The 25047-nt window shown below is 43.2% G+C and overlaps 1 protein-coding gene across 1 annotated transcript; it reads left to right on the top strand.

Moving 5' to 3' along the window:
* LOC116272906 (C-1-tetrahydrofolate synthase, cytoplasmic-like) lies at positions 1-24606 on the top strand. Its single transcript, XM_031661800.1, has 13 exons — positions 1-136; positions 3581-3657; positions 4586-4726; positions 5844-5912; positions 6206-6317; positions 6414-6553; positions 8854-8895; positions 12613-12713; positions 14155-14332; positions 18441-18548; positions 19410-19562; positions 22927-23020; positions 24364-24606. The coding sequence occupies exons 3-12, from the start codon at positions 4619-4621 to the stop codon at positions 23014-23016; spliced, it is 1101 nt and encodes a 366-aa protein (XP_031517660.1). The 5' UTR covers positions 1-136; positions 3581-3657; positions 4586-4618; the 3' UTR covers positions 23017-23020; positions 24364-24606.
* The last annotated feature ends 441 nt before the right edge of the window (positions 24607-25047 follow it).

Consider the following 25047-nt stretch of genomic DNA (forward strand, 5'->3'; position numbering starts at 1 on the left):
TTATTTTATGTTTTCATTTTCCTACCCTTTCAGAGACTAGGCATTGAAAAGACTGACCCTACCACACTGACAGATGAAGAGATAAACAGATTTGCAAGATTGGACATTGATCCAGAAACCATAACTTGGCAAAGAGGTACCAGAGCAGTATACAAATCCCGTTTGTTTTGACTATATTGCACACCCCACACCCTCCAGAATAGTTGTTAAAATGTGAGGCTCAGAAGCTTCCATGTTGGTATTTTACCAGCTAAGGCATGACTAAGATGGTGACATTATTTCTTTTTCTTGCCACCTCTCAGTATCTCTCCTTATTAGCTGTCATCAAATCTCTCTTCATTGGATTGGTCGAACATTTTGCTGGCTATTCAGTGTTGACTGAAATTAGGGTAGTTAAACCAAAACTAACATTTTACAAATTAATTTTATGCAAAAAGTTTTGGTGTCATGAAGTAGAGAAATTATGTTTAATCACTTCTTGAATCATGTGTGACCTTTATTCTTAGAACTCTTGTGTGGCATAAATGACTTGATTTTTTCTGTAGTTCTCTAGCTTACCTAATTTTTTTTTTTTTTTTTTTTTGGGACAGAGTCTCCCTCTGTTGCCCAGGCTGGGCACAATCTCGGCTCACTGCAAACTCCACCTCCCAGGTTCACACCATTCTCTTGCCTCAGCCTCCCGAGTAGCTGGGACTACAGGCGCCCACCACCACGCCTGGCTAATTTTTTGTATTTTTAGTAGAAACGGGGTTTCACTGTGTTAGCCAGGATGGTCTCAATCTCTTGACCTTGTGATTTGCCCGCCTCGGTCTCCCAAAGTGCTGGGATTACAGGCATGAGCCACTGCACCCGGCCTACCTAATCATTTTTTTACCTCATTTTATTAAATTCTCTTATAATATATTAGGTAGCCTTCAAGGTTTAATTACTTACCAATTTAGTAAGTAGGTTGCCTGGCTTCACTGCCATATGTTACTTTTCTCAATGCACAACTAGTGTAGCTTAGATTTTACTTTGCATCAACAATGCAGCTTTCTATTCTGTATCACTATTGAGAAGGAATCTTCATCCCCTCATGCAGAATGCAGCTGAAGGCCAATTTATTGACCGTTTTTGTGATTTTCCTTGACTCAATAACTGTTGCTAGCTAATGGCATTTTTTAGATGACACCCTCAACGTCTAAAACCACACAGGAATTTCTCTGCCTTTGCTTCAATAGCTTTAGACAAATGGTATAATATTTTATAAGGAATAAGCTAAAAGTCCATTTTGAAGATTTAGTATCCGATTTACTTTTCTTTTGCTCCGTGTCTCATTCATGTTTTCTAAGAAACTAGAGGCAGTCATACCTATTGACTGGCTATTTTTTACAGAAATATTAGTTACATGAAACCTGATACTTTTTTCTCTTGAAAAATAAGGGTTGGCTCTAACAACACATTATAGTAAGAGTGGGGCGTGTGTATGTGTCTGATTGCTATATAAGACACTGTTTTGGTATGAAATTATGATAGTCTTTATGGAAAATAATTTGGCATGTTATCAAGTGTCTTAAAAATGCCTCTCCTCCTTGACTCATTTAGAGTATGAACTGGGTTTTTTTGTTCATTGTGTGTGTGTGTGTGTGTGTTTTACTTTGAAATTATTTTGATTTTGAAATAGAAAACATCTTGAAAGGAAAAAAAACCCACAAAATATATAGGCAAATTTGTACTCTGTGAGCTTCTCACATCCTCACACTTCTTCACCAATCTCTAAGATGAAAAACTCTGTTCTAAAACATATTCAGCCATCAACAATGATGTTATTAATAGGAATATGGATCAATTTCATTTTGTGTTTCTTTGATATTGTTTGGCATTTGATACTGAAATGGCAACTCCTGTTTCCTCTCCATACTCATAGTACTCTCAGTACCTCACTTCTGACACCAGATGGGTAGTTTTTCTCTTCCACAACAATTCAACTTTCACTTCTCCAGTGGATATTGACTGAGTATCCTATGATTTAACTCAATTCTGATACTAACTGTCTGGAGCAGATCCTATAGATAAAGGGCTTAGTCCTACAAGACTGCCCCACTTCACACACGAATCGCAAATCCAGGTTGTCACCTGTGCTTCTGACCAACTGGTTATGAACTGGAGGGTCCCCACAATCCCCTGCTCAGGTTCATTTCCTAGAATGGTTCACAGAACTCAGAGAAGCATTTCACTTGTGCTTATGGTTTATTATAAAGGATACAGCTCGGAAACAGCCAGATGGAAGAGAAGCATAGGGTGCATCACTCTCCCAGCACCTGGATGTGTTCACCAGCCCAGAGGCTCATCAAATGTTGTTCAGGATTTTTTTTTTTTTTTTTTTTTTTTGAGACAGAGTTTCATTCTTGTTGCCCAGGCTGGAGTGCGATGGAGTGATCTCAGCTCACCGCAACCTCTGCTTCCCAGGTTCAAGTGATTCTCCTGCCTCAGCCTCCTGAGTAGCTGGGATTAACAGGCATGTGCCACCATGCCCGGCTAATTTTGTATTTTTGGTAGAGACAGGGTTTCTCCATGTTGGTCAGGCTGTTCTCAAACTCTTGACCTCAGGTGATCTGCCCACCTTGGCCTCTCAAAGTGCTGGGATTATAGGCGTGAGCCACCACGCCCAGCCTGTTCAAGAGTAATATACACCCCTAATACCTTACCCAGAGGTTGGTGGGTGGGACTGAAAGTTCCAGTCCTCTAATCATTTGTTCTTTTTGGTGACCAGTCCTTTCCTGAGGCTGTCTAGGAGACCTACCATAAGTCACTTATTACCATAAACTCAGGTGTGATCAAAAGAAGTTTGTAATGAATAATAAGACACTCCTATCACCCTTGGAATTCCAAGAGCTCTATGAGCCTTGTGTCAGGAACCCATGGCAAAGGTCAAATATATTTCCTATTACACTACACATACAAAAAACCAGAACTGAGGGTACACTAAAATGTTAACAGTAGTTAGTCCTGGGAAGTCGTTAGTTGGTTAGTTGCTTGATCTTTGCCATGTTTTTCGTGGTTATACAATTGGATAGATATTCTGTCATCAGAATAGAAATTATCTCTGTTAAGTGTGCTATGTTTCCTAAATTTCCAGACCAGGACTGGCACCCAGCATGTTTCAAAAGATATTTGCACTTGCCCTGATTTGATGGCTCCTGTGTTTCTTACGGTGGTGGAAAGTCAATGAGTCATCATCCCACAGAACAACAACACAAACCTCAGTCTTTTGAAAAAATGTAGACTGCTCTGTTTTTCTTATATGTGGAATATGCTTTAAAATAGATTCCAGATTTCTAGTTAACTGTTTGAATTCTCTAGATGGAATAAAACCAAGCCACTCCACATTCCTTTGCTTTAAAAATAACTCCTGTGTATTTATGGTATATGAACATCATTTCTTAACTTTAACACATATTCTAGCTTTGCCATCCATTTTGAGATCAAATATTGATAGACAATCATGCAATTAGACTTATTGCTTTAAAACCCTGCTGCTTCCTTTAACTTTGTGGTCCTTTTACTCAAAATCGTTCTATATTTTGCCTGTCTGCTATAGTGTTGGATACCAATGATAGATTCCTGAGGAAGATCACGATTGGACAGGCTCCAACAGAGAAGGGTCACACACGGACGGTAACAATTTGTCCCTTTCCAAGGAAATTAGTTCGGAGGCACTAGATCTTGCTGCTTCTCTCCTCCTCCATCCTCTCTCATACGATTGATACTGCCAGGTGTTGTTCTGCCTTCTCCCTTTTAAAATGGAAGTGAGTAGGTGTGTGGCATTGAGCACTCCTGACAGCTTTTGCAATAAATCCCATGTGTCACCTGTGTGTTTTTCCCCCAGCATTTTTTCCTGGAGGTGGAGAGCCCCAAGTGAATATCCTTGCATAGAAATTGATTAAAATTGCTTCTTTTTTGTAGCCATTTCACTGTATATCTCCTTGGTTTGAGGTACCATATTGTTCCCTTGTATATGAAGAAAATAAGCGCATGATTATAAGCGGCCATGATAAAATCATAGCTTTTTGGTCCTACTGTAACATTTATTTTAAAAAATTGACAACTCAGGGCTGGGTGTGGTGGCTCACGCCTATAATCCCAGCACTTTGGGAGGCCGAGGCGGGCATATCACTTGAGGTCAGGAGTTCGAGATCAGTCTAGCCAAACCCCGTCTCTACCAAAAAAATTCAAAAATTAGCTGGGCATGGTGGCACGTGCCTATAATCCCAGCTACTTGGGAGGCTGAGGTGCGAGAATTGCCTGAACCCGGGAGGTGGACGTTGCATTGAGCCGAGATTGTGCCACTGTACTCCAGCCTGGACGACAGAATGAGACTCTGTCTAAAAAAAAAAAAAAAATTGACAACTCAGGGTCTTGGAATAATTAATTAATATTTTTTGCTATTAGAAGATTATGTTCATTAAATATTTTGGGTAGTATTCTGTTATTCTATCCTTTTAAGCTATTTGTTTAAGCCTCAGATGTAAAAAAGGATCACTTGCAATTCACACTTCTGGTTTAACACACAGTTTTTGCTAGTGCCTCTTTTCCCTGCCCACAGGCCCAGTTTGATATCTCTGTGGCCAGTGAAATTATGGCTGTGCTGGCTCTCACCACTTCTCTAGAAGACATGAGAGAAAGACTGGGCAAAATGGTGGTGGCATCCAGTAAGAAAGGGGAGCCCGTCAGTGCCGAAGATCTGGTGGGTACCCAGGCATGCCAGGCTTGGCGACATATCTGTATCTGTTGTCCTAGGGTCTTTCAGCAGTTATTAATAACAGAATTTAACGCTGTACTTAAGACATTGCAATTAACTCATCAGTTTAATCCTATTTTGCTAATTGCAAGATAATTATGAAATGTTTAAAAAGTACATCAGAGTGAATAATAGGTGGTATGCTTTACTAATAGATCACAAGTCCAGGTGATTTGAGTAACATCTTCATCCTGTGGGCATCTCTAAAAGTGGGCGTATGACTTCAATTTGCAGAGAACATCAAGAGTACCATTGCTTTATCTTTGTTGCTAGTTAGTTCAGCTACACTTTGATGGCTTAATAGAGTGACCTGATGTTAAAAGCTGGTATTGAACTCTTGCGTAATATTGCAGTTTCAGCTTTGGAAGACACATATTGAGTTTGGTATTTATAGAAATTTCTGCCCAGATACCAGAGTTACAAATAACTGAGTACTCTAGGAACAAGCATTGCCATGCTTTAACCGAGTCTAGAATGGATTTCTCACATCAGTCAGCAGCAGAGCTTGATAAAGATACTTGTTTCCAGAGTCACATGTTTTTCCAGAAATTACATGTGAATGTCATTTTTATTCTATCTGGCAACTTTGGCCGGGCGAGGTGGCTCACGCCTGCAATCCCAGCACTTTGGGAGGCCGAGGCGGGTGGATCACAAGGTCAGGAGATCGAGACCATCCTGGCTAACACAGTGAAACCCTGTCTCTACTAAAAATACAAAAAAATTAGCTGGGCGTGGTGGTGGGTGCCTGTAGTCCCAGCTACTCGAGAGACTGAGGCAGGAGAATGGCATGAACCCAGGAGATAGAGCTTGCAGTGAGTCGAGATTGCGCCACTGCACTCCAGCCTGGGCAACAGAGCGAGACTCTGTCTCAAAAAATAAATAAATAAATAATTGGCAACTTCCTAGCATATCCAGAAAGAAACCATGAATGGTCTGATTCAGGTGAAAGTATCAGTTGGTCCAAGATGGCTAACATGGGTAAGGCTAGAATGTCAAATATTGGTTTCAGAAGGTTGGGTTTTTTTGCTGGTGGGAGTTCACGCTGCACACATTTGTTTCGTAGGGGGTGAGTGGTGCATTGACAGTGCTTATGAAGGACGCAATCAAGCCCAATCTCATGCAGACATTGGAGGTGAGCAGAGTGACTCCTGCCTTCTTGAATTGGTTTTGGACAGTCAGAGCAGAGTGGTTATAAAGCACACTTAACCTGGGTAGTCAAGACCTTCTCCACTTGCTCATCTCTTTCTTCTCATTCTTCCTCACACCTGTGACTGGGAGGTTACTAAAATAAAAGAGATGACTTTGTATTTTCCCTCTGGGAAGTATTTTTCCTTCTGATTCTAAATCAATTCCATATTCTTGAGTGTGTGATCCCACTTTGAAGCAGGACTGGCAGCTCAGCTCACGGTGTCCTGGTTTCCACAGGGCACTCCAGTGTTTGTCCATGCTGGCCCGTTTGCCAACATCGCACACGGCAATTCCTCCATCCTTGCAGACCGGATCGCACTGAAGCTTGTTGGACCAGAAGGGTTTGTAGGTTAGTGTTTTTGCAAAACCAGTGAATAGACTGTATATTTCTTTTAACATCAGGGGAATTGGGATGGCATTTTTACTGTTGCTTTCCTCCTTACAGTGACGGAAGCGGGATTTGGAGCAGACATTGGAATGGAAAAGTTTTTTAACATCAAATGCCGGTATTCCGGCCTCCGCCCTCACGTGGTGGTGCTTGTTGCCACTGTCAGAGCTCTCAAGATGCACGGGGGCGGCCCCACGGTGAGCAGTGGGTTGAAGTGTCTGATTATCAGCAGTGTGCTGACGGCCGAAAGGAAGTTGGATGACTTCTGCCTGTTTCTTTATTGAGCTGCTTTTATCCTCGTGATTAATAGGCAGCAAAAGCAAGGGATGGGCAGACAGCCCTTGTGTTGGCTGCCTTATCACTCACAGGCACCGTCAGCGCTCAGCATTTTAAGAGGGCCAAAATCGGCTGCCTGGCCTACCTTTCGGAGGACATCTGACAACATCTAAACCCCTCCAAGGACGTGTGCTTGGCTAGCCCCACAAAAAACTGTTTTATGTTCAGACTGTTCTTTTTAAATCTGTATCCCTCTGTATAGTGACACTGGCAACCAGCCACCCAAACCAGTTAGCTGAGACAGAGGTCAGCCCCTTCTTGAGTAGTTCATGCTGGACAGGGCCTCCACACCCTAGGGAGGGAGCAGGGGAGAGGAGAATGACAGATCTGCCCAGGGCTGCCCTGGTAACAGAGAAACAGGTGGAGACTGGCTCATCCTCACCTCCAGCCTGAATTTTGTATTTCTCTGAATTCTTACTGCTTAGAAATTCCTACTACTCTACTTTTTATCCTAGTATTTTAACACCTTTTCTTTAGGTCCTACATGAAAAGACATGGTGCTAGTTTTCTGAAATCATTTGAAAAACTATTAAATTCCTGTCCACCAGGAGCTTGTATTGTAACTTAGGAAATAAGGCTTCCCTCACCTACAGGATAAAAATCAAATTTCTTTTGGTCAGGGTTTGTTCTAATGTAGCAGTTCTCTGTTTTGGCCTCAGAACCTCTTTACACTCTTGACAGTTATTGAGGGCCTAAAAGAGCTTTTGTTCATGTGGGTTATAGCTATTGATATTTACCACATTAGAAATTAAAACTGAATTACATGTTAACATAAATAACTTTGTAAACATGAAAATGCACTATCTTTTCCCAACAAAATTTAGGCATTGTCCATTTTTCAGATCTTCTCTGGGTCCGGCTTAATTGAAGATAGTACTTAATCTGTTGTGACATCACATGTCTCATAACATTTGGAAAAGTCCATTATATGCTCAATGAGAGGATGATAATGAGAATAAAAGGGCCATAAGATGTTATGGAATCTTATGGAAATAGTTTTGACCTCATGGACCCCTTCAAAGGATTGGGTCCCCAGAGCACACTGGGAATGCTGCCATAACAACCCCAGCACCCCATCCAGTCTTAATTATCCCTGAGTGCCAAAGGCACTCCCAACCCAGCACACCCCTTTCTGCTAGTAGCGCAGAATAGACTCCCTTTTTTTTCCCCAGTCACAACTAACATTCCTCTCTCTTATACCCCTCACTCACCCTCACACCATCGCACCTCCTTTCCTTGCTTCCTCCTGACCTCACGGTCAGGATAATGTCCTATAATGCTGTGCATGGAGGGGAACATTTGCACATATGGCTCTGTCAAGGGAGTAGGCGTCCTGCTCCCATTACCTTACTGACGGGAAGCTACGTGTAAGGTCCTTGCTTCTTGCTCTGCCTCCTCATGACCCCTTCTGGAGTTGGAGCACCATGGTCTCACTGCAGTGGGAGAGGACGGAGCTTCCTAATCACTATCCACTGCCCATGGTGGGGCCCATGAAATGGACACCTTCACCCACTTGCTCAATTCTGTGGATGTAACAGGGCTGAGCCATGGCATAGATCAAGACTGGGGGCCGGGGGGCGTTGAGGGGGAGGGTGGCACCAGACATCTCCATCCTTTAGATACACTCTATAAAAGAGAAAGAAAATCTTTCTGTATTGTTTTCCCTCTTGTTTGTATTGACCCTACACCATGGTTCAGCTCCACCAATGCTGGGTTGGCATTGTGGACCAGCTCATGAAACCACAGCAGGGCTCATCACAGGCTCCATCGACAGACATCCCAGGGTGACTTCCGCAGGCCCGACCGCTTCCTCTTTCCCCACACTGCCCTTGATTCCCAACCTCACTGCTATGGCCTTCACTCGATGAGTCACTGCATCTGCCTAGGGTACACCCCTTTCCACTTCTCCCACCATCGATCCGATCCTTCTCACCTGCTTAATTCAGGTCATAGAGGTCTTCCACGCTGCTCAAAGCAGTCGTTTTTGTTCTGTGCTGTGTGATTGGTCACATGCCCTAAGTCCTTAGGGCAGGAAATAATCTTATACTACTGTACAGTCTGCAAGCATTGCAGCCTCTTGCCTTTAACACATGACAAGCACCGTTTTAAGCTAGGAGATTTAAATAGGAAATGCCTCTGACTCTGTTTCTTTTCCTTCCAGGTCACTGCTGGACTGCCTCTTCCCAAGGCTTACATAGAGGAGGTAACCTCAGTTATTTCTCATCACGTGCATCACGTGTCCTAGAAAGCACCACACTTTGAATCAGCATTTCTCCACCTCGCCCGTGTGGAAATGAATGGGTTATTGCTGTGACCCAGGGTGCAGGGTGCCAAAAGGCCTGCAGCGTGCTGAGTAGTTACATTAAATGAGTAGATAGGGAAGATGGGCCTCACAAAACAGAATTGTCCTACATAGGGTGTCAATAAGCCACTGCCCTAGACCAGTGGTTGCTGCTCAACAGCTGATTTTGACCCCGGGGACATTTGGCAATGTCTAGAGACTTTTTTTATTATTACAACTGGAAGTGAGGAGTGCTACTAGGATCTAGTGGGTAGAAACAGGGATGCTGGCTAAACATCCTTTAATGCACAGGATAGCCCCCTACAACATTATCCAGCTCAAATGTCAGGAGTGTGAGGCTGAGAAACCCTGTCCTAGACTAATAGCAGTTCCCTTCCATTGTCTTCCCTGCATTGGCTGGGTAAGTTCCAAATGCCGTTCAGATCAGAAACAAGTAGAGACCTTTTTTGAAATGGCTTCTCCTCTCCAGATTTAAATCGATATTAAAGGGCCAAGATACATGGTCAGGATTCTGGTGGTTTTTCTAGACAAAGCTTCCTGGATATTTATAGCATCAAACAGGAAGCTAGAGAACAACTGTGAGCTCAAACCTTTTCATATTTATGTCATTTACCATCAAAGAAACATCTCTGAAGCCAGTTTGGGGTGGTTACAGGAGAGACAGGCCATCAGATAAGGTGGCAAGGTCACCTGCTGTCACTGCTAATTCAATTTTTCTGCCTTTTTGGAAGGCTTTTAAATTATCAAGCAATACAGGGTCAGTGTTCAGGCCCCAAATGAAGTATTTCAAAACTGGCTAGAAAAAAATTGCTGGTACCTTGAGTCTGCCTGTCATCTGAGTTATGGTTTGCCTTTTATGGTCATTTGTCTGATTCACGCGTAGGAGGGGAATTCACAGTTCTGGCCCTCCTGCCACCCCACAGCCTTTCCTGTGTCTAATTACAGTGACTGCCCCTAGCTGGCCCAGCTGGTGTCTTCATTTAAGAAATTCTGCTTATTTAAAACTGTTCTTGATCAGCCTTACATATTAATTGGTTTTCATGTAAAGAATTAGCAGTGTTCTTTAGAAGCTCAAATAAATCATAATCTCAGTTTTCAATTATTAAAGGAAAAAAAGCATAAATCATATTTATAATGAATCAGTTGTTTTCCACCTTTTATCCTACCCATTTCTGCTTTTTTGGTATCCACAAACATTACTGCTGGGTTTTGCTCATGATTCAGTATATGTATTTTTATAAGACTCTTTTATTTTTAAAATATTTAATGTATTGTTAAGCCTACAATAGTAATATACCCTTTGTAAAAAATAATAAACAAACATTACAAGAATATAATATATGTGAGTTGAGTCCCCTTAACAGTTCAGAGCATATTTCTCAACATTTAAAAAATTATCGTGAATTATACGCATGTATTTTTGTGTTTGTCCTAAAATGGAATAATTAAGCTCTCCATGGTTTTGCACCTTTAGTACGTCTTGGACAGGTTCCATGTTAACACAGATGGGTCTCACTTTCATAACATCTGCATGATAAATATTCATTGAGTGTATGTATTGTAATTCATTGGCCCAGTCCCCCTTGGAGGAGGTTTATGTTTATAATTTTCCAATGCTACAAGCAGGGCTGCAGTAAACATACTTAAAGGTACATTTCCTTAATGGCTTCCCTTTAGTTTGTAGTACTTGGTTTTTTTGTTGTTGTTTGTTTGTTTGTTTGTTTGTTTTGAGACTGAGTCTGGCTCTGTCGCCCAGGCTGGAGTGCAGTGGCCGGATCTCAGCTCACTGCAAGCTCCGCCTCCCGGGTTTACGCCATTCTCCTGCCTCAGCCTCCGGAGTAGCTGGGACCACAGGCGCCCGCCACCTCGCCCGGCTAGTTTTTTGTATTTTTTAGTAGAGACGGGGTTTCACCGTGTTAGCCAGGATAGTCTCGATCTCCTGACCTTGTGATCCGCCCGTCTCAGCCTCCCAAAGTGCTGGGATTACAGGCTTCAGCCACCGCGCCCGGCGTTTGTTTGTTTTTTGAGATGGAGTCTCGCTGTGTCACCCAGACTGGAGTGCAGTGGCACCATCTCGGCTCACTGCAAGCTCCGCCTCCCGGGTTCACACCATTCTCCTGCCTCAGCCTCCCAAGTAGCTGGGACTACAGGTGTCTGTCACCACGTCCGGCTAATTTTTTTGTATTTTTATTAGAGACGGGGCTTCACCATGTTAGCCAGGATGGTCTCGATCTCCTGACCGCGTGAGCTGCCGCGCCTGGCTGGTTTTTGGTTTTTTTTGACAGACAGGGTCTCACTCTGTCACCTAGGCTGGAGTGCAGAGGCGTGATCATAGCTGCAGCCTCTAACTCTTGGGCTCAAGCAGTCTTCCTGCTTCAGCTTCCCCACTAGCTGGAAGAACAGGAACATGCCACCACACCAGGCTAGTTTTTTAATTTTTCGTAGAGACAGGGTCTCCCTATGTTGCCCAGGCAGGCTGGTGTCGAACACCTGGGCGCAAGTGATCCTCCAATCTCAGCCTGCCAAAGTACTGGGATTACAGGTGTGAGCTACCACATCCAGCTCGGTTTTTTTTTTTTTTTGAGATGGAGTCTTGCTCTTTCGCCAGGCTGGAGTGCAGTGGTGTAATCTCGGCTCACTGCAACCTCCGCCTCTGGGGTTCAAGTGATTCTCCTCCCTCAGCCTCCCAAGTAGCTGGGATTAGAGGTGCCCACCACCACACCTAGCTAATGTTTATATTTTTAGTAGATACGTGGTTTCACAGTGTTGGCCAGTATAGTCTCAATCTCTGGACCTTGTGATCCACCCACTTCATCCCCCTCAAAGTGCTGGGATGACAGGTGTGAGCCACCCCACCAGACCCGGCCTTTTTTTTTTAATTAACTTTTCAGTTGTGGAGACGGGGTCTTGTTATGTTTCTTAGGCTCGTCTCAAACTCCTGGGCTCAAGGGAATTCTCCTGCCTTGGCCTCCCAACGTCCTGGGATTACAAGTGTGAGCCACTGGGCCCAGCCACTGGCCTGATTCCTAAAGACAGTATTTATCTTATTTCTTGCCCTCATTCACAGCTGAGTTCATTAAAACCTTTGAAAACATCGCTGCTTACTTCATATTTCCTAGCAGTATTTACGGCAGCCATGTAACGAATACCTCTTCTGTGCCAGCCACTATGTTGTTAGACTCTGTCTTCTGATGGAAGGGTCTGTGCTGTGCCGAGTAGAGTCAGTTTGTATTATCATACCCCTACGAATACATAAAATCTAAAAACACAATTTGTAAATATAATTTGGGTAAGGGTAACTAACTCCTTTCAAACAGCAAATAAGCTATAATGTTATGGCATAATGACAGCAAATATACCAGCACTTTTTTTCTCGAAGGCTGGGAAACAAGCAGAGCTCCACTCTAGTGTCATAGGCTGGAGTGAAAGCTGCAGTCCTCCATAGCATCCACTCACAGCACTGGAGGAAATGCACCAAGGAACCTTCTCTTCTTTCTTGGCCTCCTTGTCCTGACAGTGAGTGGCTGCTGGCTCAAGGAGGTTGTTTGCCTTTGAAGAAGAACCTGCAGTGGTTTTCAACTCTCTGATCTCGTAGACCTTTCACTGTTGTTTTTATAGAACCTGGAGCTGGTTGAAAAAGGCTTCAGTAACTTGAAGAAACAAATTGAAAATGCCAGAATGTTTGGAATTCCAGTAGTAGTGGCCGTGAATGCATTCAAGTAAGTGTAGAGTGTAAGAGAAAAGGATGAATGTGGAAAATCTTCTGGAGCTGATTGTACAGCACTGCTTTTAGCTTTATTTTGTTTTTCTTTTTTTTTTTTTTTTTTTTTTTGAGGTGGAGTCTGGCTCTGTCGCCCAGGTTTGAGTGCAGTGGCCGGATCTCAGCTCACTGCAAGCTCCGCCTTCCGGGTTTATGCCATTCTCCTTTCTCAGCCTCCGGAGTAGCTGGGACTACAGGTGCCCGCCACCTTGCCCGGCTAGTTTTTTGTATTTTTTTTTTTTTTTTAGTAGAGACGGGGTTTCACCGTGTTAGCCAGGATGGTCTCGATCTCCTGACCTCGTGATCCACCCGTCTCGGCCTCCCAAAGTGCTGGGATTACAGGCTTGAGCCACCGCGCCCGGCCTATTTTGTTTTTCAGTTACTGCTATTATAGCCTGTGGTTTTAGCCAGCACCATGACAGGCACTGTGTACGTCACAGCGGGCTCACCACCTCACCCACCGAGGGTCCCAAAGTCAGATTCAGCTCCTGGGGGCCCTTTTTCTTTCCACTGGGGGAAGTAACACACAAGCCTGAAGTTCGGTGTTCCTTTTTCAACTTTAGAGGCCTTTTATGCTAACAGAAGGTCATAGGCCTATAGTGTTCCATTATTTTACTGATCTGGTGGGATGTTGTCTTGACAAAGAATTGGGCATATTACACTGGAAGGGGTCATGCAAGAACTTGTGTGGGTTGTTTAGGTATTGCACTGGTGGTCAGGGTTTTGTTATAATGGCCTCACCACAGTAGAATGGGAAGCAAAATTCTTCTTTTTTTTTGAGTCTCTCTCTATTGCCCAGGCTGGAGTGCAGTGGCACGATCTCCGCTCACGGCAAGCTCCGCCTCCCAGGTTCACGCCATTCTCCTGCTTCAGCCTCCCAAGTAGCTGGGACTACAGGCGCCTGCCACCACGCCTGGCTAATTTTTTGCATTTTTAGTAGAGATGGGGTTTCATCGTGTTAGCCAGGATGGTCTCGATCTCCTGACCTCGTGATCCTCCCACCTCAGGCTCCCAAAGTGCTGGGATTACAGGCATAAGCCACCGCGCCCAGCCAGCAGAATTCTTAAAAGCTAATATTTACTGATTCCTTGTGGAGTGCTGGGAATTTTCCAAGTACTTTACGTGAATTTACCATCTGAGTCTCATGATGTCCCAATGAAATAAGTGCTGTGATTATTCTCATATTACCCAGGTGGAAATTGAAGCACATAGAGCTTAGGTAACTGGCCAAAAGTCACCAGCTCGTAAGTTTCAGACCTGAGATTCAAACCCAGGCTGAATTTCTTAGTTAATGTTTGTTTATCAGTGGGTGATTCACATGAGGTTTTATGGCAAAAAGAAGACAGACTCTGTCTCTCCAACTATTTTCCATGCTTTCATATGAAGTGCTTCCTTTACAGGACAGACACAGAGGCTGAGCTGGACCTCATCAGCCGCCTTTCCAGAGAACATGGGGCTTTTGATGCCGTGAAGTGCACTCACTGGGCAGAAGGGGGCAAGGGTGCCTTAGCCCTGGCTCAAGCCGTCCAGAGAGCAGCACAAGCACCCAGCAGCTTCCAGCTCCTTTATGACCTCAAGGTGGGTGATTTGCTATTTGCAAAAAAAAGAAAAAAGACGAAAAGGGCACAGTGAAGTTTCTGTGTGGCTACTTCTATTAGAGCCCCATGCTTCGCAGCTTCAGCCTTGTGGTTTGATTCCCACATAGGTGAGTTACCCAACCACAGCCTGGACTACGACCTGTAGGCAGCCTTCTTTTTATTTCTGAGACAGAGTCTTGCTCTTTTGCCCAGGCTAGAGTACAGAGGCATGATCTCAGCTCACTGCAACTTCTGCCTCCTGGGTTCAAGTGATTCTCCTGCCTCAGCCTCCCGAGTAGGTGGGATTACCGGCGTCTGCCACCGTGCCCGGCTAATTTTTTAATTTTTTTAGTAGAAACGGGGTTTCACCATCTTGGCCAGGCTGGTCTCGAACTCCTGACCTCGTGATCCACCCACCTCAGCCTCCCAAAGTGCTGGGATTACAGGCGTGAGCCACTGCGTCCGCCCAGACAGCCTTCTTATAAACATGCCATTGCTCACTTACAGAGAGGATTTAAGCAGGAATACCCCAGGGTGGCGGGGGAACCGTTGCTCATATCCCAACTTTGAAAAGGGTCAAAGTACAGGTGGCAGAAGAGAAGGTTACGTATAGACCAAATACGTAATTCACTGTAGCCTTTAACACAAGGCACCAACCATGTGGCAGATTGGTAAGGGGCTGCATCGAGCTTACAAAATTTTTCTGATGGCTTTTCAGTAAAGGGGGAAAGACGTGGGCCCCCAGGCTCACTTCCCAGTAAGGTGCTGCCTCAATTTCAGGGCCCTCACATGCAAAACCAAAGTACTTCAGGAAGCTTCATCATTTTTTCCATCACTAAGCAAATTAAATTACACCTGGTCTAAGTAGAGCCCTGTTTACTCTATGATACAATAAAGTTAATTCAGGAAAAGGTTGTTCTTATTATAGGGTTGTGTTTTGTTTTCATTTATCTGTCCAATGTATTTCAGGATGTGATTTGACATTAAGTAGTATGGAAAAAACAACTGGAAACTTTGTTAGGAATATGAGATATATGCTGTAGTTAATTTTCCTATTCTCTAGACTAGTTTTTGGCTTGGTTTTTTTGTGTGTTTGTTTTTTGTTTTAAGACAGCGTCTTGCTCTGTTGCTCAGGCTGGAGTGCTGTGGTACAATCATGGCACACTGCAGCCTCAACCTCCTGGGCCCAAGTGGTCCTCCCACCTCAGCCTCCTGAGTAGGTGGGACCACAGACATGTACTACCAAGCCTGGCTAATTTGTTTTATTGGCCGGGCGCAGTGGCTCACCCCTGTAATCCCAGCACTTTGGGAGGCCGAGGCGGGTGGATCACCTAAGGTCAGGAGTTGGAGACCAGCCTGGCCAACATGGTGAAACCCCATCTCTACTAAAAATAAAAAAAATTAGCTGGGGCTGGAAGGTTGAGGCAGGAGAATCGCTTGAACCTGGGAGGTGGAGGTTGCAATGAGCTGAGATCGCACCACTGCACACACTCTAGCCTGGGCAACAAGTGCGAAACTTCGTCTCAAAAAAAAAAAGTTTGTTTTATTTTATTTTTCTTGTAGTGACTGGGTCTCCCTATATTGCTCAGGCTGGTCTTGAACTCCTGGGCTTAAGTGATCCTCTTGCCTCAGCCTCCCAAAGTGCTGGGATTATAGGCATGAGCCACTGTGCCTGGCCTGGCTTGGTTTTTAATAGATAATCATAGACTTTCAAAAATAGCCCTGAATAAACTTATTACTCTTGAGTTTTAGTGTTCTCTTATTTCTCTTTGCTTCTTGCAGATATAATACACTTACAGTTAATTAACATTGACATTGATATTCTCCTGTTGAGCTTTGGTTTTATAGACAAGTTTTAAAATCTGTTCAGCAATCATCTTTTTAGAAAAATGCCATAAACCCAAATTTGTACACAAACGCAAAGCATTTATAGGCACCCTCTCCACGCTCCCATGCATAGCACCCAAGACTGGAAACCCAGTCCTTGAAAACCAGCAGGAGACCTGGAAGAGCAGGGACATATGGACTTTAGAACCCATTTCTACTTGCAACTTTTATCCATTCTGGCAAACAGGAGGCTGCCACTTTTTGTCTTACTCAGCGTCTGCTAGTCTTAAATCACCCTTCAACCAAAGTGCTTTTGCTTCAGAAGTTCTAAATGTGCCTTGGCATTTATAGAGCTCCAGTTATGAGATGCATATGAAAATAATCTGTTTCATCTTTATAAAGTCCTTATTGAAGATTCACTTTATTCATGTCCATTATACAAAGCCCCTTCATAAATTATCACTATTTAGTTCAAAAGGGAATTTTTGTTTTTATAGATATAGATTATTGCTCCTTTTAAAAACAAAACTTGGCTGGGCGCCGTGGTCACGCCTGTAATCCCAGCACTTTGGGAGGCTGAGGCAGTGGATCACCTAAGGTCAGGAGTTCGAGACCAGCCTGACCAAAATGGTGAAACTCCGTCTCTACTAAAAATATAAAATTAGCCAAGGGTGGTAGCACACGCCTGTGATCCCAGCTACTTGGGAAGCTGAGGCAGGAGAATCGCTTGAACCCGGGAGGCAGAGCTTGCAGTGAGCTGAGATGACGCCATTTCACTCCAGCCTGGGCAACGAGTGCAAAACTCTGTCTCAAATAAATAAATAAATAAATAAAAACTTGCCTAATATGTTCTTTTAGCTTTAGTTGCTAGGGAGTATAAAGCCAGATATATTGCCTAATTTTTGTAATTTGCTCATCCAAATTACCCATGAGTAGCTTTCCTTCTCATTTCCTTTAGGCAACCTCTCCCTATGCTGTTCTCTCTGAATCTTAATGCCCTGAACTAGTCTACACAGCATTTAAGAAACCAGCTCCACTTCTCTGAAGGCTTTGCCCCAGAGGAAACAGCTCATGGGACTGAGCCCTCACCAGCCAGACCATTGGTCTCTGTCCACTGCACTGTTTGCTTCAGGTGCCACAGAAAGCGGACACACCCAATGTGTGTTGATCATGTAAATCACTGGATTGTTTTTTCCAGTACCTAGGTGATTTTGCTTTTATGATTATTTCCTAATTCCTGGTGTTTGCACTTAATCAGTTGTGTTAAGGGCAGCATCTGCCTCTCATATACAAACTGGGAATTATGTAGATGGACATTGGTTGTCTTATTTCATAAACAGTGTCCCCAGATCTGGTTTGACAGGACTGATCTCCAGTATTAGAACACCTACTTTTTAATTTTTATTATTTAAAAATTTTTATTTTTTAAAGAGACAGAGTGTTGCCATGTTGCCCAGGCTGGTTTCAAACTCCTAGGCTCAAGTGATCCTCCTGCCTTGGCCTCCTCCCAAAGTGCTGGGATTATAGGGATGAGCCACCATACCCAGCCTGAACATCTACTTTTTATTTATGAAGAAATAATTATTCTTGGGTAGTCAGCAATACTGTTTATGATGTACTTAGCAAGAGATTTTAAATATGTACTTACATAAAACCTTAATATATATTAATGCATGTGTGTATCTATATCTATATATATAATACATGTATGTGTATATATATGTATGCATATATAGATATAAAAACTTTACCTCTGTGGGACATTTTCACTTATAAAATCTGAGGCTTGATATTAAAAGAAAGTGTTCCTGGCCAGGCAAGGTGGCTCACACCTATAATCCCAGCACTTTGGGACGCCAAGGCGGGCAGATCACCTGAGGTTGGGAGTTCGAGACCAGCCTGACCAACATGGAGAAACTCTGTCTCTACTAAAAATACAAAATTAGCTGGGCTTGGTGGTGCATGCCAGTAATACCAGCTACTCGAGAGGCTGAGGCAGGCGAATCGCTTGAACCCGGGAGGCAGAGGTTGCAGTGAACTGAGATCGTGCCATTGCACTCCAGCCTGGCTGGAATTGCATCTCAAAAAAAAAAAAAAAAAAAAAAGGAAAGAGAAAGTGTTCTTAACCCAATCAACCTCAAACTATTTGCATATATATATATTTATATAAAAACCATCTTCTGCCCCTTTTAGGGACTCTGACTTAGAATGTGGCTATGTCCTGGTTAAATGTCCTCACATGTGTCCAGTCATGGTGTCACCATCTCTTTCTTGTGCTTTAGCTCCCAGTCGAGGATAAAATCAGGATCATTGCACAGAAGATCTATGGAGCAGATGACATTGAATTACTCCCCGAAGCTCAACACAAAGCTGAAGTCTACACAAAGCAGGTAGATTTTTGGTTAGTTTGTCCTTTCAACTCTTTGCAAAGCAGGCCTGGAGTCACAATCTCTGGGTCCTTCCAACCCTGGCAAGTACCCATTGCTTCACTTCTGTGGGTGGCAGCCTTCTGTCCTCTGAAATTCTGGGTTTGGATTAGGCGGCACAGTCCCTGGTTCTTTATTTACCCATAGGCGGTATATGAATGTGTAGAAATCCATGAGGAAATGCAGAATGTCTTACCAAAATATTGAGAATGTCTCCAGTTTTTGTTTTTTTGTTTGAGACAAGGTCTGGCTCCATTGCCCAGGCTAGAGTGCAGTGGTACAATTTCAGCTCACTGCAGCCTCTGACTCCTAGGCTCAAGCAATCCTCCCACCTCAGCCTCCTGAGTAGCTGGGCCTACAGGCATGCACCACCACACCTGGCTAATTTTTGTGTTTTTTGTAGGGATGGAGTTTCGCCATGTTGCCCAGGCTGGTCTCGAACTCCTAGGCTCAAGCAGTCCACCCGTCTCAGTCTCCCAAAGTGCTGGAATTTACAGTCATGAGCCACTACACCTGACCCTCTCCAATTTTATTCTCATATCTACTCCAAACTGTTATTTTAAATTGGTTTTATGTTATTTCCATAGATGGAAATAAAATATTCACTTGTGGACTACAGTTGTGAGTACATAACTCCCTCACTCAACAGAGTTCTTTTTTTTGTTTTTTGGCATAATAAATAAGCTGGAGGACAGCAAGGTAGAGATGTATATAAAGGGAGTTGGATGTTTCAAATAAATGGAAGGAAGAATCCATGTAATCACAGGGCCCAGATGGTCACTGCTGTGTTGTCATCTTTTCATTTGTCTTCCCTTCTTTCCCCAGGGCTTTGGGAATCTCCCCATCTGCATGGCTAAAACACACTTGTCTTTGTCTCACAACCCAGAGCAAAAAGGTGTCCCTACAGGCTTCATTCTGCCCATTCGCGACATCCGCGCCAGCGTCGGGGCTGGTTTTCTGTACCCCTTAGTAGGAACGGTAAGTGTGTGCTGCAAGGGAGGAGCGGGCGCATCTGCACTTCTTGTCTGAAGTGTGTTGCTGAAACCATCAAGCAAATGCCAAGTGAGCAGAGTTCGCTGCCCAGAAGAAAGTTGGAATCACGCCTATTATGATTGCTGTGGATCATAAGCTATAAAGCAGGACCTATATAGCTCTTGCTGTGGACCATCTTGGTGTCAATTCAAGAATGATGCCATGACTACTCATACTGAATAAAAAATTCTGTTTCCCAGGGGCAGTATGCCCTTCACTGAATCTAGGATGATCCCAGTTGATAGGCTGGGGTAGTGCTAACATAATCACAGTTAATGTTTATTGGGAGCCTTACATAGATTAACTCAGTCCCCCAACAGCCCTAGGAGGTAGGGACAGAGGTTTTATGCCCCCAGGGTCTTGCTGACAGGCCTAGAACTTATGCCTGAAATTCAGCGGGTTTATTATTTTTGAGTAAGGAATTTCCCCATTAAAAAATGCAAATGGGACCCTTGAGATATGAAAGGTGAGGTTGCTTATTTACACTTCAAGGTGAACGAGGTATCCAGTGCTTTCTTATCTTACAGATTTTATGCATATTCAAGGAAGAATATTGCCAATTGGGAAGCAGAGGGGAGGGATGCTTAAGGACAAAATCATAGTTTGGGCTGACATTGTTCCAAGGTTAGCATGGATCCTGAATCTAGGTTATCCCCTAAATCTGCCCTGTATCCTATATCTACAGATTATACTGCCATGCAATATAGGATTGAAATATTAAACTAAACCAACACACATGGAAAAGAAACCAACGTATCTCCTTTTAGATTTATGTCATTCTTTCAGTATGGTAAGAAAGTGGTAGGAGGTGGCATTATAGAGTTGAAAACATAGGACATTAGAGCTGAATCCATTTTCACCTCCAGATCTTGGCCTTGGGCAAATTATGAAAGGTGAGAGCCCTGCTGCCCTCAGTTCACACTGTAGGGCAACATCATCACATCACAGTGGTGCTTAGCACAAATGCCTGCATCTCACTGCCTCCTTAGCCCTCTAGAGAGCAGGAGGCTTAGCTTTGCTATGATGTACATCAGTCTCCAGGATTTGTAGAAATCCCCTTTGGTAGGAATGTTCCACCATTTTTTCCCAGCACCTTGAATACTGCAGAAATATGTGGTGTTCTTTTTGGAGAAGTTGTCAGCAACTACCAGCTGAAAGAGGGGTAGCTGTACTCGTTCTTGTCACTTTTGATCTTCACATGAAGGGAAGGATAACAGTAGAGGTGAAAGCAAATCTGGAAGCAGTCAGGCCAGTAAGAGTCAGGCTGTAAGGTGGAGAGAGACACAGCCTGCCCAACTCAAGACTTTCTCATTTAGAACAAAGTATGCGTCAGAGGCCTTCAACTTTAAGTTGGACCAAGATGTTTCCACACATGATCAAATGGTTTAATCACTATTCTAACACCTTCCAGTTGCCGTTGGGGCCTTAACAGGACTCAGATTATTTGAATATTTTCTATATTAATTCAAAGTGTGATGGCTTCTTTTCAGAACTTTATATCTAAGTTCATACATGTGTGTACACATAATATTTTCTTTTTTTTGTATATTTTCTGATTATCAGTGACCAGTGTTTAGGAGGGAAAATCCTCTTGAGGAACGAGTGAAAATATCAAAAATCCTACTCATCACTGTTTGTGGAACCATCTTTAGGGTTTTCTGCTGACATCACATGTATGTCTACAACAATGGGCATGTGTCTTTTATCTTTATAATGTCATCTTCTGGTTTTTCTGCTGGGTCTAAGGACCCATCCTTTCCTTTCTCCTACTTGTCTCACACCTAGCACCTCCTTACCTCTTACACGATATGAGAATATAAACCAGTTGTCAGATCCCTATAATGTTTTGGGGAATATTGACTGGTACTCAGAAGTCAGTCAGAATGAGGTTTTCTAAAGTATTGATGATGTTTTGTGTTACAGAAGATGACTCATTCTTTTTTAATAACCTTTTTATAGTTAAGTTTTAGAAGTAACCTAAACTGTTTTCCTGTCTAGATTTAATTTGGAACTTGTGTGTATTCATTATATAGGACATTGTTACAGATAAAAATATACTGAGTTTTCACTTGCAAGCCATACATATTTGCATCTAAGTAGAAATTTGTCAAAGCTGAGTCTTTAGAAAAGCAGTGAGTACAAATATAATTTGTAAGCATTACGAGTTTAGTTTTAGAAGGCCATTTTGGGCCAGTAAGAATAGTGATTATAAAACCGTCTAGATTATGTACAAAAGTGTCTTGGCCCAAGTTAAAGGATACTAACTCCTACCGTCGTGTTGCTGAAGCAAAAATCACATGGGCAGCTCAGCTAGCAAGACTGAATAAAACAAAATTTAAAAGCAGGCAAGCCCCGCACCTCCTTTTGGTCTTGCAAAGTGTGAGCTGAGGAGGTGAGTGAGCAACTCCTGCACTCCCCAGCACTCATGCGTGTAAGGTGAAGGTGGAAACACCTCCTGCTACTGCTTGTGACCACATGGAAGATGACCGCGAAGGCTGGCATTTGGTTTGCAGAAGGACATGAGGAATCAGTTTCTTTTTTTTTTTTTTTTTTTTGAGATGGAGTCTCGCTCTGTCACCCAGGCTGGAGTGCATGGAGTGCAGTGGCGCAATCTCAGCTCACGGCAACCTCTGCCTCCCAGGTTCAAACAACTCTCCTGCCTCAGCCTCCTGAGTAGCTGGGATTACAGGCACACGCCACCATGCCCAGCTAATTTTTGTATTTTTAGTAGAGACCAGATTTCACCATGTTGGTCAGGCTGGTCTTGAATTCCTGAACTTGGGTGATCCACCTGCCTCGGCCTCCCAAAGTGCTGGGATTATAGGCATGAGCCACCACGCCTGCCTGGGATCAGTTTCTAAGTCTGAGTTTTTTAACAGGATTAGTGACTTGATTTTTAATATGTAACAAGAAGAGTACCCACTTTATTGACAACTATAAAATGATGTTCTATCTTTGTGCCTTGGGCTTTCTTTCTGAAGGAAAAGTGAAAGTAAAGATGACTTTACGTTTATTTTAGACATGGCCTCGCTCTGTCGCCCAGGCAATGGGATGATCATGGCTTACTGTGGCCTCAAACTCCTAGCCTCAAGCAGTCCTCCTGCCTTAGCATCCCAAGTAGCTGGAACTACAGGCACATGCCATCATACCCAGCTAATTTTTTATTTTCTGTAGAGGTGGGGGTCTCACTATGTTGCCCAGAGTGGTTTAGAACTCCTGGCCTCAAGTGATCCTCACCTCAACCTGGTATTACAGGCGTGAGCCACTGTGCCCAGCTTTAGTTTATTTGTAATGCTTTTTTACATCCTAGATGAGCACAATGCCTGGACTCCCCACCCGGCCCTGTTTTTATGATATTGATTTGGACCCTGAAACAGAACAGGTGAATGGATTATTCTAAACAGGTAAGTTGTTACTGGGTAAGAATTTTGCTTTTTTCCTTATGTAGCTTATTTATGAATTATAGAGCTCAAACTGACGCTACAAAAAATCACATTCTAATGCTTTCAAAACATTTCTTTTCAGACTTCCCTGAGGGGAGAGGGGATAGGAATGAGAGTTGGCAATAACCAATGAGTTGAAATATTTATATTTCAACACATTTTTGGAAGAAGTGCAGCATGGCTTGTCACAGGTTGACAGTGTAGCGGAGAAAACTGCTGTCCAATAAACTACAGAGGAAACTACAGGAGGCGTTAGACTCCCTCTGCTGAAGCCCCAGGAGGCTTGGGGTTCAGAGTTGATGACACATTGCAGGTCAGGAACAGCTGATGGTCTATATACTCTGAATAGGGAGTTAGAAGGCAAGAGTTAGTAAATGTCTTAGGAAGTATAATAGAAAAGAGAAGGAAACAGGACCAATCTGGAAGTTCTTAGGGCCTTAGGTGAAAGGGCCCTGAGTACCGACTACAGTGAGTGACGTTGCATTGTTTGATATTTTTGAAATTTCAACAGGACGTGTCTCTCCTTAGGCAGGTCCTTGGGGCTGAAGAAGCAAGCTGCAGTGTGCACTTATATTCCTAGACACGTCCTGTTGAAATTTCAAAAATGTCAAACATGAAAATCCCAACATCTTTCTCCAGAGAATAAAAAAGTGGCTTGCCTATGAAAAAAATGAGAACTAGACTTAACACCCGTCTTATTGGCAATAAGAAGCTTTTAGACAATGGAGGAGTGTCCTGTAAGGTCACAGGGAAGATGACTTTCAACATGTGCTCACACCTAACCGAATCTATCTGGATGTTTTCAGACATGCGAGGGTTTGCCGCCCCATATCTCTTCCTAAGAAGTTATTTAGCAATGTACTTAGCAAAATGAGGAATTAACCAAGAAAAAAGGAAGACATGAGTTTTGGGAAACTGAAGCCTCATTTGCACATTAGTGAAGGGGCATTCTGATAAGCATGCAAATGACCTAGAGTTACAAATCCAGTGTGGAACAGGATGGGGAAGCACCTGAGAAAAACTAGAAAAAGCTGGAAAAGACAAGGATATCAAATGGTCATAGTACAAAACAAAAGCTCTTGCATTATTTGAGAAATTTAAGGTCCAAGTAGAAGCAAACTAGTTTGATGCTAGAACACTATTCAAGTCCATTTATGGACATGTCCTAGAAGAGCTGGTGGTGGGAAAGGATGTAAATGTTAACAACTTTGGCAATGTGAGTGGGTAATGGTGCAGTATGGAAGGAACAGGAAACATTTCAGTGCTTAGAGAAAACATTATTTCTTGTTTGTTTTTCCTTCCAGATCCTCATCCATCTTCAAGAAGCTACTTTGAAAGTCTGGCCAGTGTCTATTCAGGCCCACTGGGAGTTAGGAAGCATAAGGAAGCCAAGAGAAGTCAGCCCCTGCCCAGAAACTAATAGTAGGAGTTTCCCCGGAAGTCATTTTCAGCCTTAATTCTCATCATGTATAAATTAACTTAAATCATGCACATGTCTATTTACTTTAGTGACGTTCCACAGAATAAAAGGAAATAATTTTGCCATCTTGGTGTTGCAATATGAATTACAGCCTTAACAGACCGTGCCACAGGTCTCTGCCGTCCTTTGTGAGCTCATTTGTCAGGTAGACCCTTGGGCTGAAGATGCAAGTTGCAGTGTGCCCTTTATGATACTGTTGTGTTTAGAGGGAAATGTATGCATGCTTGTGTATTTCTGAGAGGACACACAATTCAGGGGACCTCCTGAGAGGGCCGGGTTGGAAGCTAATGACTTACCTTTTTATCTTACACCTTTCTATGTTGTTGAATTTTGTTTTTCTACCCTGAGGAAGTATTGCTTATACAAGTTTTTGCCTGAACTTCCTTGGAATTCCCATTTCTGTCACAGCTTTAGCACTCTATGTTTAGAGTTCTCAAGAAGGATGGTCATACAGCACCAGCCTTAGGTGAGCCTCTATTCTGTTGGTGCAGCAAGTATTCATTGAGTT

Source organism: Papio anubis, unplaced genomic scaffold (assembly GCF_008728515.1).
Source record: "Papio anubis isolate 15944 unplaced genomic scaffold, Panubis1.0 scaffold251, whole genome shotgun sequence".
Taxonomy (NCBI): domain Eukaryota; kingdom Metazoa; phylum Chordata; class Mammalia; order Primates; family Cercopithecidae; genus Papio; species Papio anubis.